Genomic DNA, 18,566 nt, shown 5'->3' with positions numbered 1-18,566 from the left:
CTACAAGGAAGTTGTAGGCTGCAATGATGAGGTCTCCCCTCAGTCTCTTCCAGGCTGAACATTTCAAGTGACCTCAGCTACTCCTCATATGGCTTCTGCTCCAGGCCCTCAGCATCCTGATTGCCTTCCTTTGCATGCTCTACAATAGCTTAATGTCTTACATTGCGGTGCCCAAAACTGTCCCCAGCACTCAACGTAAGGCTGCACAAGTGCAATGCAAATTTGCAAGTATATATGAATAAAACCGAAAGAGAAACACAAGAGGGCTGCTATTCTGCAAAAGTTTACGACATACTGCTTTGCCACAGCTCTTCCTTAAAACGGAAAAGTTTGGAAAAGGAAACGGAACTTCCCCTCTCCCAGGAGGGAGTGTCCTGGGCCCGCTCCGCCGCGCCTCACGCGCTAGGGCGGCTCCCGGCGTGCCGCGCGCGAATGCGGCCATGTTGCTGCGCAATGTTCCACAGCAGCACGCAGCGTCGGCACTGGACCTTCCATGGCGAGGGTGAACTGGCGCGGCGCCGCGCTGAGGGGAACCGCCGGGCCCGGGCCAGGGCAGCGGCCAGCGGGAAGGTGCGCGGGGACACAGGAGTTGCGGGCGGGGCGGCAGGGTGAGACTGCGGCGAACTCAGGTGCGGCTTTGCTTCTCCCAAGGTGCCGCCGGGCGACCCGCTGCTGCTGGAGCCGCACGAGGAGCTGGCGCTATGCAAGTACTACGAGAAGAGGCTGCTGGATTTCTGCGCCGCATTCAAGCCCGCGATGCCGCGGTCCGTTGTGGTAAGCGAGGCGAGGAGGAGCCGCCGCCTCGGCCCTCCTTATTCCATCGCCTGCTGCCTGCTTGGCTTATTCTTGAGGGCGCGGATATCTTTAAATCTCTTTATCTCTTTTCTCTTTTCTAGCACTACAGTATGTGGCCGCTTTTTGGGTTGTTTTGTTGGGTTTTTTTTATTTCGTTTTCTGACACGTGTAGCCATTTCAGAATCTGATGTTTTTCAACGTGATCTTTTGCTTGTGGCTCTTAAACTTGTTTGGGTGACTGAAACAATCTCCTAGTCGCTAAAGGAGACGATCCGAAATTTGGGTTCGCCTTCAGATGTTTCTCCAGCATTTGTGCTTCTCTGACCACAAAATAAGCTGGATTGTATACTGGCAAAATATTATCCTACAAAGGAAAAGCAGAATTACCTTGAACTTATATGTCTTGAATGCAAAAGAGCGTCTTTCAGAAGGGAGAAGTGGGGATGCAGAGCTGAAGAATGGAGTGAAATTGTCTCTCTCTCTCTCACTAAGACATTAAGGTGTATGATTTACATTGTCCCCTGTTAATCCTCCCATTTCCACGCAGGTGTGCTGAAGAGCACCATGCTTGAGGGTGCCTTTGAAAGATGGCAGTCACTGCCATGGTATGTTCTGTGAAGCCAGACTGATGTTTGAGAAGTAGCTCCTGCAGAGTCTCGTTTTGGAAAGCATCAGCTTTCATGCTGATAAACGTGCTGCAAAATTTACTGATGTAAAAGTCAAATGGTTTGAATTGCTTGTAGCTTGCTGGATAATTTTTTTCAGCCTTTGATTTTTAAATTTCATTAAAACACCCACTTCTTTTCATAAAGATACTGTTGGCTTTTTAAGCATGTCTAAAAAACGAAAATTAGTTTGTATTACAGTTGTAATGTAAGGTTCTTGCAGGCAAAAGTAAAGAGTTTGAAATACTTAATGACATTTAATGGCTGTATGTGTCTTAGTGGCTCAGTGTATCCTGTATGCCTGTAGTATATATCCAAACTTTCGTGGTTTGTGGGTGCTTTTTTTATTTTTATGTATTTATATTATTTTTTTTTAATCCATTTTTTTTTCCCTCCCCATTTTTTTCAATTTAGGGAACAGCTTGCATGTATTTCAAACGTTTTTACCTCAATAATTCAGTGATGGAGCATCATCCTCGGATAATAATGTGAGTTATCAACACTTCTTGAGTTACTCTATCAAATGAAATATTAAAGGTATGATCTTTATATTTTTAAAGTCCTGAAAAAAAAACAAGAAAGAAAATCTGAGATCTTAAATAGGAGTAAAGACAAAATATGGTCAGTTTCACTGTATTTTTGCTGTATTCAGAACAAATGGATGAATGGATGCTGCATATGTCAATTGTTTGCTTTTTTGGTTTTTTCCTTCCTCAAGGCTAACATGCACATTTTTGGCCTGCAAAGTAGATGAATTTAATGTATCCAGTGCACAGTTTGTTGGTAACCTTCGAGAAAGTCCTCTTGGACAGGAAAAAGCTCTTGAACAAATACTGGAATATGAGCTGCTACTTATTCAGCAACTGAACTTCCATCTCATCATCCACAATCCATACAGGCCATTTGAGGGATTTCTAATTGATATTAAGGTAATATTCTCTGATATGCTTATGCTCTGTGTAGTAAAGTAATACAAGTCTGTCATGCATTGTCTTGAAAAACTTTATTTCCTTTTGTGCCTGTGATTTAAAAGATCTAATTTCTATAGTGATAGATACCTGAAAGATAGTTGTTTTACTTGTGGTCTTTAAGTTATTTAGGATCTTTTTGGGATAAAGATATTGTCCGCTACTTTTCCACTTCATAAAATACTGTTGAATTGTGTGTTCTGAGCTTATGAACAGGAATGACAAACAGCTGCCTTTTTTTCTAAATCATTACTTTTTAGACTCGCTATCCAGTGCTGGAAAATCCTGAAGTTTTAAGGAAAACAGCTGATGACTTCCTTAACCGAGTGGCTCTGACAGATGCATACCTGCTCTTTACTCCCTCACAGATTGCTCTCACTGCGATATTATCTAGTGGCTCAAGAGCAGGAATTAATATGGAAAGGTAGTATTTTTTTTCTTATATGCGTGATTTAAACAATCTGTTTGCTTCTTGTGTAAAATTGTTCTGCTCTAGACATTCTTAACTACTAGAATTGTGTATTTACTGATTGCTAGCACTTGTCTGTTCTTTATGTTTTAGAATGGCAGTGGTACTGTTCATTTTCACAGATAGGTGATGAAAGCAGTCAGTTGCTGTCTGGTTTTTATATTCCTTTGGCAGAAGTTAAAAAAAAACTGATGACTTTGCCTTAATTAGAATAGCATAGGATTTTCAGACTCAGTTTGAGGGTTACACAGGGAAGAAAGTGGAAATATGGTAGAAACTGAGAGTCAACTGAAATTACACTGAACTGGCAGCTAATGGGCATGCTGTATCATGCTGTGTTTGGCTGCTGCAACTGTTCAGTTTCCTCGGATATGCACCAGGGGTAATGTGTTGCTTTAAATCAATCTTTTCTTTCCCTTTTGTGTCCTTGACACTGGTGTCTGCAGAGGTACCGTCAAACACTTTGATCCTTTTGCTGAAATGTGTAGTTTGGTTTAGTTTTCTTATAGTTTTCAGATGAGCTGAAGTAGTTGCTGTAATGAGATGTACCTGGCATGTTTTAATATCATGCCACTACCTGTGAGCATTTTGCATCTGGAGTGTAACACCTGTTCTAAATCCAAAATGTTCTTTTAAAATAAAATCTTCCATCTGTTCTAAATGTATCTCAAATCTCTCTAGTTCTAAAATAAGGAGTGTTGGGAGTATTCCTTCCAGGATTCACTGTCTTCTGAGAATTGTGTAAAAACATTCAGGTGCTTACTTTAACTTGAAAGTTGATCTCATTCTTAGATCTGTGTTCTGTACTGCTCATGCCAAAATTCAGAAAACTGTGCTTGCAAAAAGGACGAAAATAATTTGTAGATAATGTGTGATTCAAGGTGTCTGAACTTTGTTGGCACATTCAGGAAGAATTCAAGTCTTTGTTATCTGTTTTCACCATACAGTTGTTATAAGCTTGTCATTTACTGTTTGATGTGAGTTTTTGCTGCGAGACGTGAGAGAAGCTGATGGTCTGTGGTCAGGTGCAGCTCTAGAGGTGGTACAGAATACGTGGGAATTGGAATACCTGTTGCTCTTATGGGGGAAGGGATAGAACTCCTTGGTTGTTGTGGGTGTTGGTGAGGACGATTGCTCATGTCCATTTTATCCAGGCAGTCTGCATTAGTATTCTTACTAAACAGAAGTTTGATCTCATTGGAAAGAGGAAGGGACCCATAGGCTCATGCAAGACAGCATTTAGTAACAGCTTTCAGCTGCCAAAAGAAGCAGGCCTGTCTTGCATGCTCTGCTGTTGCTCAGTCTGAAAACCACTGTAGTAATTGCTTGTCCTGTGGGCATTTTGTACAATAGCATGATGTTGTCATAAAGTCATAAACTTAATTTGACTTAGCTCTCTGAGGCTTAGAAATACTTAATTTGGCAGTATTATTTCTTCATGACTGGTGGAATATTTTTGTTACCTTCTTAGTGACAGATTAGCTTTTTTATCACTTTATAGCACTTCAGTAAACAAAGCGTTCTTACTTATCTACTTATAAAGCTCTGGGAGATGTTAATTAAAAATAATACACTTTTTACTAACTTACAAATGATTGCCATAAATTATTATGACACTTTAAAAATTTATTCTTCAATGTCTCTTTGCAGCTATTTATCAGAAAGTCTTATGCTGAAAGAGGACAGATCAACCTTATCCAGATTACTAGATGAAATGAAATGTAAGTAAACATTGGAAAATTATGTTAAAGAATATCTCAAAATGAGGAAAAAACCATCTTTTTCCAAATTACAAAAGCTTTAGATAGAAGGGTCTGCTTCAAATGGTTCTCTTCACCTTAAGGCATGCATAAGTAAGCTGCAGACAGTAGAATGAGCTACCCAGGATGTGGATAGAAGAGGAAAAATGACAAAATGAACAAATAAATTAAACAAATTAATATGAACAAAATAAAAAAATTAACAGGCAGAGGACCTGCCGGATGCTTTCAAACATAAGTGCTAGAGTCAGTTAAGTGCTAGCAACTGATTCGAAAGTGAGAAATTTATTTTGAGAACTAGATAATAGTATCTGTAGGACAGAATGAAATTGCTTTTTAAGTCACTGTATCTTAAACATTGCAGTTTCAGGCAAAGCCTGCATGTAATAACTACTACTACCAGATAAAGGACTAATGTGATGTGCCAGTATTTATACTGCACATCTGGTTTGCAGCTATAAGATGTTTCAGAAGATGCTCAGTTTCACTAGTGTGAGAAATATCTTTGTGTGTGTGCGTATATTTTACAAATATTAAGAATGCTACCATGGTAAAAGGAAGTGTAGTACACTGATTATTACCTTTTTGTATTTAAATGAAAAGGCTGTTATATGAAATTCCCAGTAGGTAATCAGTTACTGAATGCATTAAGCTAATGCATGCACTTCAAGTGGGAGTGGTGGCAGTGAAACTAGGCTGGCTGACATGAGCAGTGAATGCACCATACAAGTAACCAGGGTCTACAAATTCAATTTACCTTTAATTTATAAAATTTAAGATGTCCTTTACTTTCTGGTCTTCTAACAAATCAGGTCTTTAAACTTCCATTGCTGAGATGGAAGGGAATGCTGGGATCACTTACTCTTCAGTTTTTGTGGATGGTAGCTTTAGCCCAAAGGTAGCTCTTCCGTAAACATAAGATGATTGGAAGGAAATTTTTCAAACATTTGTAAATTACTTCTACAGAGTACTGGTGGTAGAGAAAAAAAAACTTGTAAATTTAATTTGCACTATTAGAAAGACTGGAACTGGCATTTTTTTAGGACAGCAGGTACAGTGTTGATTACAAAAAATACCTATATATTTTGAAGCTTGTTAGCAGAATAATGTGAACTCTGCCTAAGGAAATCCAGTGTGGGTGATGCTGGATACTTGTTTCAGTGTAGTTACAATGAGGAAAGGAAGGATGACCTCTTGGCTCAAGCCTGGCTATGACATAAGCAATACTCAGCCACACTGGAGATTGGACAGGGTTGTGTGATTCACAAGTGTGGTGGGTTGACCCCAGCTTGATGCCATGTGACCACCAAAGTTGCCAAGTGACCACCAAAGACCCTATCACTGACCTCCCTAGCTGGGCAGGGGAGAGAAAAAAAATAGCAAGTTCATGATAAGAGCAGGGAGAGAGGTCACTTACAGTTACTGTCATGGGCAAAACAGACACAACTGGGGGAAATTAATTAATCACCAATCAAATCAGAGTAGGGTAATGAGAAGTGAAAACCAAATCTTAAAAAGACCTTTTCCCCGCCCCTCCCTTCTTCCTGGGTTCAATTTCACTCATGAATTCTCTTCCTCCAGTGCAGGGGGACTAGTCAGCGTATCATGTTTATCATGTTTCTGTTGCTCCTTCCTCCTCACATTCTTCCCCCACTGCAGTGTGGAGTCCCTCCCACAGAGACAGTTATCTACAAATTTTTACAACATGAGTCCTTCTCACATGCTATAGTTCTTCATTAACTGCACTAATGTGGGTACATTACACGGGATAGAGCCCTTCAGAAATAGGCTGCTTCAGTGCCATTCTCCCATGGGGTCACAAGTCTTGCCAGCAAACATTCTGTAGTGTAGGTTTCTCTTCCCTACATGGTATGGTACATAGCATGGTATTCCCAAGGGGTCACAGCCTCCTTCAGGCACATCTACCTGCTCCAAAGTCGCCTCCTGTACAGGCTGTAGGTGCAGCTGCATACTCCACACTCCTGCTGACCTCCATGCAGGGAAACAGCTGCTTCACCATGGTCTGCACCAGGAGAATCGGTTTCTGTGCCTGGAGCACTTCCTTCCTCATGTTTCTCCCTGACCCTGGTAGATGTGGGGTGTAGATGTTCTCATATATTCTCATTCCTCTTTCCAGCACCCATTAGTGTTGCATCAGTTTTTGGATTTTGCCCTTAACATGTGTTATCACAGATGTACATCCACTATCACTTAATAGGCTTGGCCTTGGCCAGTGCTGGATACATCTTGGAACCATCTAGCATTGCCTCTGTTGTGCATGGGGGGAGCCTCTACCAGCGTCTCATAGAAGCCACTCCTATAGGCCCCCCACTACCAACATCTTGCCATGCAGACCCAACACAACAAGGCAGAGCAGAAATTATCTGTGTGCTTACAGCTGTGTTGTTGCCATTTTAGGCATGAAAAATCTCATTAAAAAATATGAACTGCCGAGGCCTGAAGAGGTTGCTGCTCTAAAAAAGAAGTTAGAGAAGTGTCACAGCTTGGACCTCTCATTTAATACAAACCCGTAAGTATATCTTGGATGTGTTAAACTTTGGCCTTTTTTATTGGCATATGAACATTAATATTTTCTTACCTGAGTGATGGAAAATGAAAACCCTTAAATGTGCACACAGTGTTTGCCTGCTTGCTGTATCTACTGGAAGCTGAGGTCAAAGACTCAAAGTAGTGTTTTCACTAATACATGAACAGGTTCTTATGTGCAGATCTGCATGGCAGGCTGATTATTTTGTAAAACAAAACTGGAATACTGGGTGGCTTCTAAGGTGTGACCACTTGATGTTGTATGTGATGAGAACTAAGGGCTTTAAAATCAAGTGATTAAAACAAGAATGCTGTAAAGGCTTAATGTTTTCTTAAGAATTATTTGGATGGAAAGGACTACACCCTGAACTTCCAGCAAAATGCATGCTGAGGCATTGGTATTCATTTGTTATGAAACAGGTATGTCCATATTGTAATCCTGGTGTCAAATGATGACAGTCTTAACTTATAAAAATACCTAAGCATTTCACTTTTCTTCTGGGTTAGGAAGAAGAGGAAAGGTTATGAAGATGATGAATATGTCACAAAGAAAAGTAAAATGGCTGAGGTTAGTAAACTTATTGTACAAGTTTTTCCTGGTTTTTTTCACCCTTAATTCCAAGACAAAAGTGACACAGCTACTGAGATAAATTTATGCATCTGTATTACAATTTTATTTGTTGTGCAGACTGAACCTTTTTCAACTTTTCTTCCAGAGCTTTTGTTTGGACAATGGTTAGGAGAGAGTCCATGCTGGCAGTGGAGTAGAACCCTTTTTAATTGGACTCATTTTGATACTAAAGATGCTGGATACTGATAGTGTAAGACACACTAAGGATGGAATTTAGAAAAACTTGCTAACATCTAAAGAGGGTCACCTACCAAATTGTGAAGACAAAAGACAAGATTTGTGTCTTGCTATTAGAGATTATCATAGTAGGTTGATGCTATAGTGTAAAATTAGACTCTAAAACATTATTAAAGACAAGATTATAATAAAATTGGCATTGAAGGTATATGCTAACAAGATGCGGGACCTTGAACTTATTTTATAATTTTATCGCTGCAAAAATTTTTAGTAAGTTTTCATTCCAAATGCCAGTCTTGAAAAGTATACTAAAACTGGCAACTCCATAAAACAGGCACTTGGAAAACTGTTCACTTTATGACAGAATGACTTAGAACTAATAGCTCTGTATGAGCTTTGGAGGTTTCACTTGTTTCCTGCCCCAGTTTAATTTGTATTAGTTACTCTGCTATGGTCTGAGGCAATTTTGATTTTGGATCTTCTTTTTAATTTATATCTGTAATTGTTTCCTAAAGGAGTATCCTGATAGGATATTCACATAGCCTACAGCACTTTGTGATCAACTTTTTTACAGTTCCAAAGGTCCTGAAACTCATGGTTTTTCATTAGTGATGTATCTGAACTGGGTTTCTACTTGTGTATATTTTGCTGAGTAATAGCCACATGAAAGAGCAGATCTCCGCTGGCCAGGACATTAAGGAGAAAGTGTGCTTAACTTTTTTAAAACTTACAGTGTGTGCAGACTGCTCATATCTTAACAATGGCTTCATTAATCCTGTAGTTAGCTGATATTAGACTGTAATCTACAAAGCCGTAAAAAGCAGAGGACATCAGCAGAAGGTGCAATATTTTGGAAATCTCTACATAGTTATCCAACATGAAGCTCATGCTTCTTTATCTCAGGTGTTGAAAAGAGTGTCTAACATGACTCTGTGTCCATGACTCTAAGCATAGGTATGGATAGCTAGTTTTAAGGTTAAAGGCCTGAACTGCCCCAAGTTAAAATATTTTTTAGTCTTCTGTTCATGGAATTTCTCAGTAAGGTCTTAAATCCAGCCCATAAGCACCACACCACCACACACAAATGTTGCTCAAGGTGCTGTGTTTTTTCCTTCTATTAGGAAGAGTGGATTGATGATGATCTTGCGGATTCAGCATTACTTTGAAGGAAGATGGACTCCTACCACCCTCTGGTGTCAGGTGTGACTGCCTGCCACAGGTTCCTTATTATGTGTCATAAGATCTTTGTGCTGTTAGTTCTTACCTTTTAATTTTAGTAAAGCCTTTTAATTTCCTAAAAGAAAAAGTTGTGGTTCAATTAAACCATTACATTATTATCCATTACAGGTCCAACACTAGTAAGATTAGCTTCAAGAAATATGGCCCTTGTTTTTGATTCAGAAACAGTTTGATGTGGCTGCAGTGTAGTGTTATGAGCATCAGGTGATTTATTTCCTTTTCATATACCCAGTTAGAGTTCTACAATACAAACACGTACATGCAGCTTTGGGTGTTTCCCAGTTTGATTGTCTTTGCTGCATTTTGTGTGTAACAGGTAAATTAGGTAGGCAGCTCTGTCTTCCAGTTTGTATTTTTACCATGTTATATTGCCTGTACCAAAGCAACCAAATCTACAAAAGAATCCCTGTTAATACACTCTGTTAAAGTTTTAAGTAGGACACACTGAAAGGTAAATTACTTACTTGTCTGAGATGCAGTTTAACATAGACTTGACATGGTTATGGAACAATCTAAGAAAAAGACTTCTCTAGTAACCAGGTGTTGCAAACACATGTATTTTCACTATGGAAGAACATCACATGTGTCTGCCCAGTGCCATACATATGATATCTGGGAGCTGTCACCTTCAAGCAGCTGTTCCAGCTGGAGACCAGGGCAACACAGCAAGAGCCACTTTAGTATTCCAGCAAAGGTGCAAAAGCAAAGTCTCTGATTTTATGTGACAGTGATTTGGCAGTTCTGATAGACAGGAAAAACATGCTAGGTGTTGTAAAGATTTGCAACAGTGTTTGTATGTTAAAATTATTTATGTGGTTATCTCATTGGTCTTGTCAGTGAATCTTTTTATTCCCTATTATTATATCACTGCCTAGAACATAACACACAGTGATGATGAAATACCCTTTAAATCAAAAGCACATTTTACTTCTTAATTTTTTTTTAACAGTTTATGGCACTGTGGTGGGCAGGAACACTGGACAAGGTTGCTCCAAGCCTTGTCCAATGTCACCTTCAACACTTCTGTGGACTGGGGCATCCCTGGCTTCTCTGGCACTCTGCCAGTGCCTCAGCCCACTCACAGGAAAGAATTTCTTTTTATTAAATCTCAACCTATGCAGGGAGTTTTAACATATATTTTCTCACCCAAAAATGTACAGATTAAGGCATTAGGACAGGGTAATGCTGTCTGAGGACTCATGCTCAAAAAGTGACACATTGTAAACACTGCAAAGTATACCACCAGTGCTGACACTAAAAAATTTCCACAGTAGCCATGAAGCCAGTTTTCATAGAGTTAGAAACAGGCAGCTTGATTTATTTTAAAAACTTACTTTTCACTTATAAAAATATTTATGCTAGACTTACAGTACAAAAAAGACCAAACGATACCTATTTTATAAAATGGTTTAATGAATGCATGCATGTCTGATATAATGATCAATAAATTTACTGAATTCAAATTATTTACTGTTGTAAACATTTTACAAAAGCATTGTGATTTATCTGGATATACAGTTCTTGATGGTAAAACTATTCAGATGAATCAGTGGCACATCAAAAAAATAAAGCTGACAAGACCCATTCTGCATATTCTCTTTCAACATCATTCCAGCAAGAGAAACAGTATGGTATAAAACATGTACAGTAAAGGTGGTTCCTACCATAACATCAAATTCTGGAAACTGTAAATACAACTTAAAAGTGGTTGAAACAGTCAGAAGTCATAATTATTGTAACCAGTCAGAAATTACAGTAAGAAATGTTATCCAGTTAGTTATAGGTGGTTGTCAGAACAACATCTTTCTTCTCATGTCAGTTGATAATTCTTTTCCAATCAGACGGCAAAAACTTTGGCAATCAGAGGATGCTGAAAATTTCAAAGTCCTAGACACAGTCACAGCATTTTCTCTGCGGAAGGTTAACTGTACACCAAGGCTCAGAGGTTGTGAAATTTCATTGTTTCCAAGTGGAAAAAAAAAAAGTGCAAATGTCCTGCACAGATAGCTTAAAAAAAAGCTGCTGGTACAATCATTCACCAACAGGATCTTTGTTTTCTTTTTGCATAGTTCACACATCACTGGGAATGTGACAGGGTGTGCTGTTTTTGGCAAGAGCAAGAAGGAAGTGACACTGGTGAGAGTTGCCATGTTGGGCGTGCTGGATCCATGCAGAATTCAGGTCAAGAGCTGCTACCTGATGTTGTTAGACACCGAATACTGATTTTGTTTTTGTTGTAGCAGTTCAGTAATGGCCAAAAGCTTCTTAAGAACATGCTGTAAAAAAGAGTGAGTCAGTAAAACTACATGTTAGCTACTGAAGACAGAAAAGGCCTGCCTGAGCAGCATTTTCAGCATCAGTCTATCAGACCTGCGACTTGAAGTTTAAATATATTACTAAAAAGAGAAAATTCCCTAGCCAATAAGGGTAGTCTTTAAATGATGTTAGGGACTTTGCCTATCCTCCCATGGATGTTCTTGCTTCTTTGTAGTTAACAGGAAGGCAGAGGAAGTGTACAGCTAATACAATACACTATTAAAATCTGCCAGCAGTTTTCCAAGCATACAAGTGTACTGGCAAACTAGTAAGCAGAAATGAGGTATTAATAGAAAGCTAAAGAAAGTGAATTTGGTTCTCAACTGAAAAAAAAAATCCAGATCTGAAAACTTAAGACCGAGAGAGTCTGTCAGGAGACAGTAATTTTGTGGATTTAAGACTTCCTCCAGAAACTTAAATAAAATAAAACACCCAAAGCTAGTTGGTTTTGTTGCATGGAAGAACAAAACTATGGATTAAGTATTTCCTTCACAGCTAATAACCCCATGGTGAAATATAACATCATACTGCTAACAGAAATACCACAAAAGAATCCGTCAGTATGGAGGAGTAATTCAGGACTCAGCACCCACGACCTACGATTTCTGTTAACTCACCTGCATCACCCCTCGTTCATTGCTGAGTGTCCGTAGCTCATCTGAGTGTGCCACACAGATCTCATGCAAAGCTGCCAGGTCACGGGAGAGGTCAGTTCGGGAGTGCTCTGCAGTGTCTGGAAGCTCAGGAACATTCTTCAACAAAGTAGAAGACAGCAGATTTAGGGTGCCAAGTCCAACTTTGGTCTTTCCAGATAAACCTCCAGTCCACCCTTCTATTATTTATTATCTGTTTATTTTCTTCTCTTCACAGGCATGTGTTTTGTGAGGATACTGCAATTTGTAGTGCTAGGAGAATTCTTACTACAAGATCTGGTGTTGCTCTACCTTTGAGCTCACCAGAAACCTACAGCATTTTGATACTCAAACCCTCTAAATGAAGGGAAAATCCATCCATTTAGGGCTTTTTAAAATCTAAATGAGAGAAAAGCAACAAAATTCAGCAAAATCTGCTGTTATCTGTCAAGTAATTCATTAAACTGATGATAAACCAATAATGCTGCAATTAAAACAGCCGAATAATCCAACAGGTATTTTCAAACCAACAGTTATCAGAGACCTCATGTAAAATCTGTCATTTAAAAAAACTGATGTATCATAATATGCAGAAGTTGTGATTTAATCACAAAAGGATGACGTCTGAAACCTACCCACATGCCACCCTTTTTTTTTAAGTGTTCTGAGATATCTTCTAGGACACTTCTTAAAATTATTAATTCAGGATGCTTAGCATATTTTTTTCATCTCACTTTTTAAAATTAATTACTACATTTAAAATACTTACATATAAAACATGACCTAACTCCTGTTACAGCAGTCACATGCACAAAATAGTCACATTTCATAAGAACAGAGTGACAGCATTTCACTTTCAAACTACAATATGTAGAATGCATGGAGTGAAGCTTTTGCCAGTTCTAACTGAAATTCAACCTATTTTTTAAAGAAAAATTACTTTCAGTCTCTGATTAAAACCATGTTATATATAAAAATTTCTGGTTTAAAAACCAGAAATTTCAGCTTCTCACATTTACAGAGGCACTAAATTAATAAAATCTTGCGTAGATAATTGATGGTTTTAATTCCATATGACAGACCAGCAATTTTAAAATAAATATTAAAAAAACAGATAAAAGCATTCAAAACTATGTGGCAGCTGATGCATTACTGAGCTAGTTAATAAGAGGTGTAAAAAATTTTAATTTACAATTCTGCTATGTAACTTCAGCAAATATTTTTTTAACCACTTACCCCAAGCTCATCCAAGAACATGATCATGCGATGTTTGTTGCTCTTGATGAATGGATTTACCCCTTCCATATATGGCTCCTAATAATTTTTAAAAGTATTCATTAACAAATCATTGCTAAGATAATTGTCACATCTGAGACGAACACAGTGCAGTCAGGCAAATGACACTGCAAAACGAATATGTAAATAAAAATAATAATATCTTTTTTCTAGTGTATTTCTAATGTCTAGTGTGCTGGCAGTCAAAAGACTACAGAATTTGGTTTTCTTGTATTCAGAAGATAGACAACCTGTGATTCAGAATTCTTCTTATACATGCATACAGACAGAAATTTGTATCAAGGTGATTGTCTCTAAATACCTGCTTGCAGTGAATAGATGCTCTGTGTTCAGAGGCATCATCAGGAACAAGTGCTTTCTTTCATGTTTTGTCATTAACTCTTACATTCCAAGTTCTGTGTGTCAGAGAAGCAGCCTTCTCACACCAGCCTGAAGTCATGTTAATTATGCTTAAATCAACAGATGTACTTTTAGCAATGTTTCAGCCTGGAAATTGAGACCAGTCACTGCTGGCATTCTCTTAGTGTCTTAATAGAAACTTCATTGAAAGCTTGGGCTTATTAGTGCAATAAATACACTTGACTTACAGTTTTCATTATGTCTAGCAGTATCATAGTATAAACAGGACAGCTTTGAAGTGCTCTACCACAGAAAACACCAATCTAACAAGTGATAAATGCACGGTCAAAGTAGAGGAAGTCATAGGTTCTGCATGAAAAAATAGCAACAGATTTTTTGCATGCGTTGAACAGGAACATATGAAAGGTATACTGGAAGCACAGTTCTCTGTAGGATGTTCTCTGTATGTAAAATTATATTCACCTTTGCTCCAAATTCAACCAGATTTGCTAAATTCTGCACAGACTTGGCGACCAGCGTCAGTGTTCTTGCAGCAGTGGGGGAAGGAGAATCTGTCAGGAATGCACAGTAGATAATCACTGGCCATTCAATTTAAAATTAACAGCAGTAACATGCAAATAAATTCTTTTCCCATTCATATTTTTATTGATTTTTAAAATATAAAACAACTGCATCTGAAAGATATCACTTGGTAAAGTAAAATACATTGCTTTTGTAATGTCTAAAAGCCATGTTAATCTGATAATCTTATTTTCTGTAACAGTAGCACAGACCAAGAAGGCAAAATAAATGTTACTAAGAGTTAGGTGAAATGAAAACCATTTGCTCAAAACTTGAGTTTTGCTGAAACTTGTTAAAATATTTACCTTTGAAATTTAAAAAAAATAAGTTTACATTTTTCTTATCTGCTTAAACCCACATCCCACATAAGTGGGCACTGACAAGTTACTGACAGCAGGAAAACAAAGTCAATGTTACATGTGATCATAGCCTGTATTTCTATGAAACTCTAGTCTGTAATGACTGTGACTGTAAACACTTCACATTAAACACTGAAGTCAGAATTTTTCCAACAAGTGATGTTACCAAGGAAATTACTTTTCTCTCCAATTAAGGTAAATGGCCTGGCTGAAAACATTCCACTGACAGGGTTTTAGGATTATATGGTCTGTAAGTTTCCCTTAACAGTAGTCGAGAATACTAGCTGGAGGTAACTCAGCACGATTGTAATGGACAAGCTCAAAAGGCATTACTCAAAAATTTTAAGTAGTTCTTTACACTTGCAGTCACATGGCAACCCAAGTTAGGAGGGTACCTAACTTGCAAACCACACAAAGATAATAGAATGCCGAAGAAATATCACTTGTTCCAGGCCATATTTCTCAAATGCTTTCTCCAAAGCGTATACAGGAATGATTGCTCTGTGAGAGAAAGGAACTTTGTCTGACACAATCCTTCTTATTTAATAGTTTAAAGACTGATGATAAGAAAACAAGCCACATTGTCTTAAAAACTGTCTTTGAATAACAAAAAAAGCTCTTCTGAACCGGATTTTTTTATTTTCTCCTAGATTTCCTATTTTTCAGCCTTTTTGAAGGCCATCCCTTTCTCATCTTAAAGATTCTATATCTAAGATCTACTGTATTTAATGGCTGGAAGCCATCTAAGCAGGACATTCAAATTATTCAAGAAAAATTTTCTAGGTGCACCAATGTATTCCGAGCTCTGTAGACACAAACCAACTTTATAAATCTTGTACATTTCAGAAATACCACTGCATTCAGCTATTAACTCTGGCACTGCACTGTATTCAAAGTGATGTCTGAAGTTCCCATAGTTACATTTTTCACAGTGCTAAAATACATTAAACATTGCTAGACTTGACTCAAAATTTTATTATTAAATATCACAGTAGATGTCTTTTTTTTACTTTAAATTATACTGCGGGTATCTGCAATCAAGCCTTCGAGGGTGAAAAGCCTATACCCTAAGAAGAAGTTAGCCAAATGATGTGGATAACTTGACTTGAAACACAGCATTCAAAAAAACTTCCTATTTTGCTACATCAGATGCTACAGTGATTTCATGTCTCCTGCAGCATAAAGTATAGATTTGATCTGAAGCACATAGTCACCTGAGATGATATTAAACATCCTTGGATTCAGGATAGCAGGACAAATCAGTCGAAGAAAAACAAAGCCACTGAAATGAAATAAAATTGTGTTTTGTTCAAAACCATTAGAAAATACAAGTAAAATTCTGTAGTCTTTCAGTAATAAAGACAATGTGGCATCTTGTTGAGACAATCACCAAGAAACTAGCCTGTGCTATGTAAAAATATAAATCAAGATCATCATGCTACGATTCTAGGAACTGCAATGAAATCTCAAAGAGAGGCACACTGATTTCCCAGTAAAGGTGAATGAACTGTTTAATCATGTAGGAGGAAATTAATTGCCAAGTAATTATGAAGCCAATCCCTGACCATGCTTGTCTCAAAAAGGACCCACCCTTGGTCTCTGACCTCCCAAAAACGTCTCCACTGTCTGCTACTGCCCCAGGCCACTGTAAGCTGGAGAACAGGAGTGGATGAGCAAAAAGATCTCTCTTGTCAGAACACACCTTTAGGTCAGCTTCAGCTGATCCATTATCCTGACGATCTACACTTCAATAGCAAAATGAGGGATCTGCTGCTTGCCACTACGAAAGAATTGCTGCCATTTTAAAAGCTGGAAAAAGAATGCTCTGTTCTAACTGCAGAACTAGGAATTCTTACAGCAGGAACCCAGAATAGGTTTCAGCAGCATGAGGAAAATCTATTTTCCTGTTAATACCAGAAGTAAAAATCACCACTCACATTAACCTCAACTCCAGCTAATTGTTGTATAATGAAGTGACATACAGACCAATTAAGTCAATCTAAAATATCTGTAATTTTATCCTTGGACACCACCAGCAGGCTGGATTTCACCACAGCAATACCAGAGCCTGACTTGTAATGAAAGGAGGAAGAGAACTTTGCCTGTTGTTAAGTACACAGTTAGTCCACGTTTCTTTAAAGAGACAAATATAGTGATGTTGATGCACCTTCTGTAAGTCCAAGATACCTAGTATGTTCCGCCATACATCTGTCTTTAAGAAATACCAGTTATGGGCTGGTAAGAAAACAGTTCTCGGCAAGAGGTTAAGCTAAAATAATTTTTGTGGTGAGAATTTAAAGCCGCAAGTCAGTAATTAATTTTGAAGTCTTGGCACATACACCAGTCACTCTTTTTAAAAAGTGCCCAAAATTGAAGGCCAACAAGGTACACATCTAGCAGAGACCCTGCTGATAGGGAAGATCTGATATTCCTTACCTTTGTCAACCTGCCTAAATTAGGAATGAGCAAATATCTATAATGGAGTTTTAAACCAGACAGAAATGGTAGCACATTATGACTGATACAATAGAGAAGAGATACCCAGATATCAAAAACTGTCCATCTGGCTCTGAATATTGAATCATTCTTAAACCAAAAATAGCACAATGGAAGGTAATAAACATCACTGAAGGCGGTGAAACTGCACTCCAAAGAAAAATCTCTAGTATCCACTTGTGAAAATGGAACACCACAAAAGCAAGTGACAAAATATTTTAGCATCCAGTGGAGACTACTGGGAAAACAAAGTGAGCTGCGTGTTCACTAAGGAAAGCCACATGGTCCTCTCTGGAGCTGGGGAGGAACAGCCAGAGATTGGACCTGGGGAGGAACAACCAGAGAAAGGGAATTCACTACTGACCTTTACAGCCCTCCAGCAGCTTAGCCCTTCAGAGTAAAAGAAGCTCTCAAGTAGGAGCAGTCTCCATTTAAAGGCAATGCCACTTCACAGAATGAAACACATAAGGCTTCTGGTGTCAAAACGATAAATACAAGACGAAGACAAATACTCTGAAAGATCCCTCCATGGGAGATTAACCTCAACTAACCATACAACTGCTTGACACCAGGAAAAGAAAAGCTGAGGCTCCTATACCCTTAAAAGCCCTGCCACGTTTAGAAAAAAGTGTCAAGACCACAGCTTTGTCAAAGGTTTTTGTTTGACCTGCCCTGGCAATGAACAGTTAGAGTTAGTTTTGTATTCTGCTGGTTTAATAATGTAGACTGGAGTTTTGGTGGCTGGTGTGAGTTCAGAAGAGCCAGGTTCTGTAACCTCCAGCAGCATTTTCAGAGGAGCTCCAGAATATTTCAATATTTCAATGATTGGGCCTGTAGTACTGTAAATTCAAACTGAAAACCATTAAGTAAAGCTATACTGACCTCTATACTATATCATTTTATTTTGGCAAGGCTCTAAGAACAAGACCAAGAATCCAGCAAGCTCAACCTTTAACTGGGACATTGTGCTTCATTATCATAAATATCTTAAGCACTGCAGTAATCTGTGTAAGTTCATACAGTTTTGTCACTGAAAGAAACATAGATAAGCATACTGAAGTACGTCTCCAACAAGGCTTCAAAGAAAAATTTCCAGAATAAGGTTGACAAGTAACTTACCTAACAACCCTGGTTCTCATGGTAGTGTTAGCTGGCCATTTGTTTTGAACAGACTTCTGCAGGCACCCATAAATATACCTCAATGTCCTGCAGAAATAGTAGCCAATTACTCCTTCCATTAAACTTACAGAATCAAAAAAGCAGGTCGGAAAGGACTTAGACCAACCTTCTACTTG

The 18,566-nt window shown here is 38.4% G+C and overlaps 2 protein-coding genes across 3 annotated transcripts in view; one reads left to right on the top strand and one right to left on the bottom strand.

Moving 5' to 3' along the window:
• Window positions 1–342: 342 nt before the first annotated feature.
• Window positions 343–9,318, top strand: CCNH (cyclin H). The gene is made up of 9 exons (XM_059491727.1): window positions 343–570; window positions 652–774; window positions 1,875–1,948; window positions 2,179–2,389; window positions 2,689–2,852; window positions 4,548–4,618; window positions 7,076–7,187; window positions 7,712–7,772; window positions 9,134–9,318. The coding sequence occupies exons 1-9, from the start codon at window positions 433–435 to the stop codon at window positions 9,176–9,178; spliced, it is 999 nt and encodes a 332-aa protein (XP_059347710.1). The 5' UTR covers window positions 343–432; the 3' UTR covers window positions 9,179–9,318.
• A 1,326-nt stretch (window positions 9,319–10,644) lies between these two features.
• Window positions 10,645–18,566, bottom strand: part of RASA1 (RAS p21 protein activator 1) — a 45,421-nt gene continuing 37,499 nt past the window's right edge. For both annotated transcript variants that reach the window (XM_059491725.1, XM_059491726.1), the window contains 6 exons: window positions 18,391–18,477; window positions 15,990–16,057; window positions 14,318–14,406; window positions 13,436–13,513; window positions 12,185–12,319; window positions 10,645–11,527 (listed from right to left, as the gene is read on the bottom strand). In XM_059491725.1, the coding sequence (XP_059347708.1) occupies window positions 11,444–11,527; window positions 12,185–12,319; window positions 13,436–13,513; window positions 14,318–14,406; window positions 15,990–16,057; window positions 18,391–18,477 (541 nt within the window). In that variant the 3' untranslated portion in view covers window positions 10,645–11,443. The remainder of the gene's footprint in view (window positions 11,528–12,184; window positions 12,320–13,435; window positions 13,514–14,317; window positions 14,407–15,989; window positions 16,058–18,390; window positions 18,478–18,566) is intronic.

The sequence above is a fragment of the Ammospiza nelsoni genome, chromosome Z, assembly GCF_027579445.1.
Source record: "Ammospiza nelsoni isolate bAmmNel1 chromosome Z, bAmmNel1.pri, whole genome shotgun sequence".
In the NCBI taxonomy this organism is placed as follows: Eukaryota; Metazoa; Chordata; class Aves; order Passeriformes; family Passerellidae; genus Ammospiza; species Ammospiza nelsoni.
Note: the sequence above shows the minus strand (reverse complement) of the source record. Positions and strands in the feature narration are given on the sequence as shown.

Coding starts and splice junctions, on each gene's coding strand:
- CCNH (XM_059491727.1), top strand. CDS start 433: ATGCGGCCATGTTGCTGCGCAATGTTCCACAGCAGCACGCAGCGTCGG. Junction 2,390..2,688: donor GATTTCTAATTGATATTAAG/GTAATATTCTCT, acceptor ATTACTTTTTAG/ACTCGCTATCCAGTGCTGGA. Junction 7,188..7,711: donor CTCTCATTTAATACAAACCC/GTAAGTATATCT, acceptor CTTCTGGGTTAG/GAAGAAGAGGAAAGGTTATG.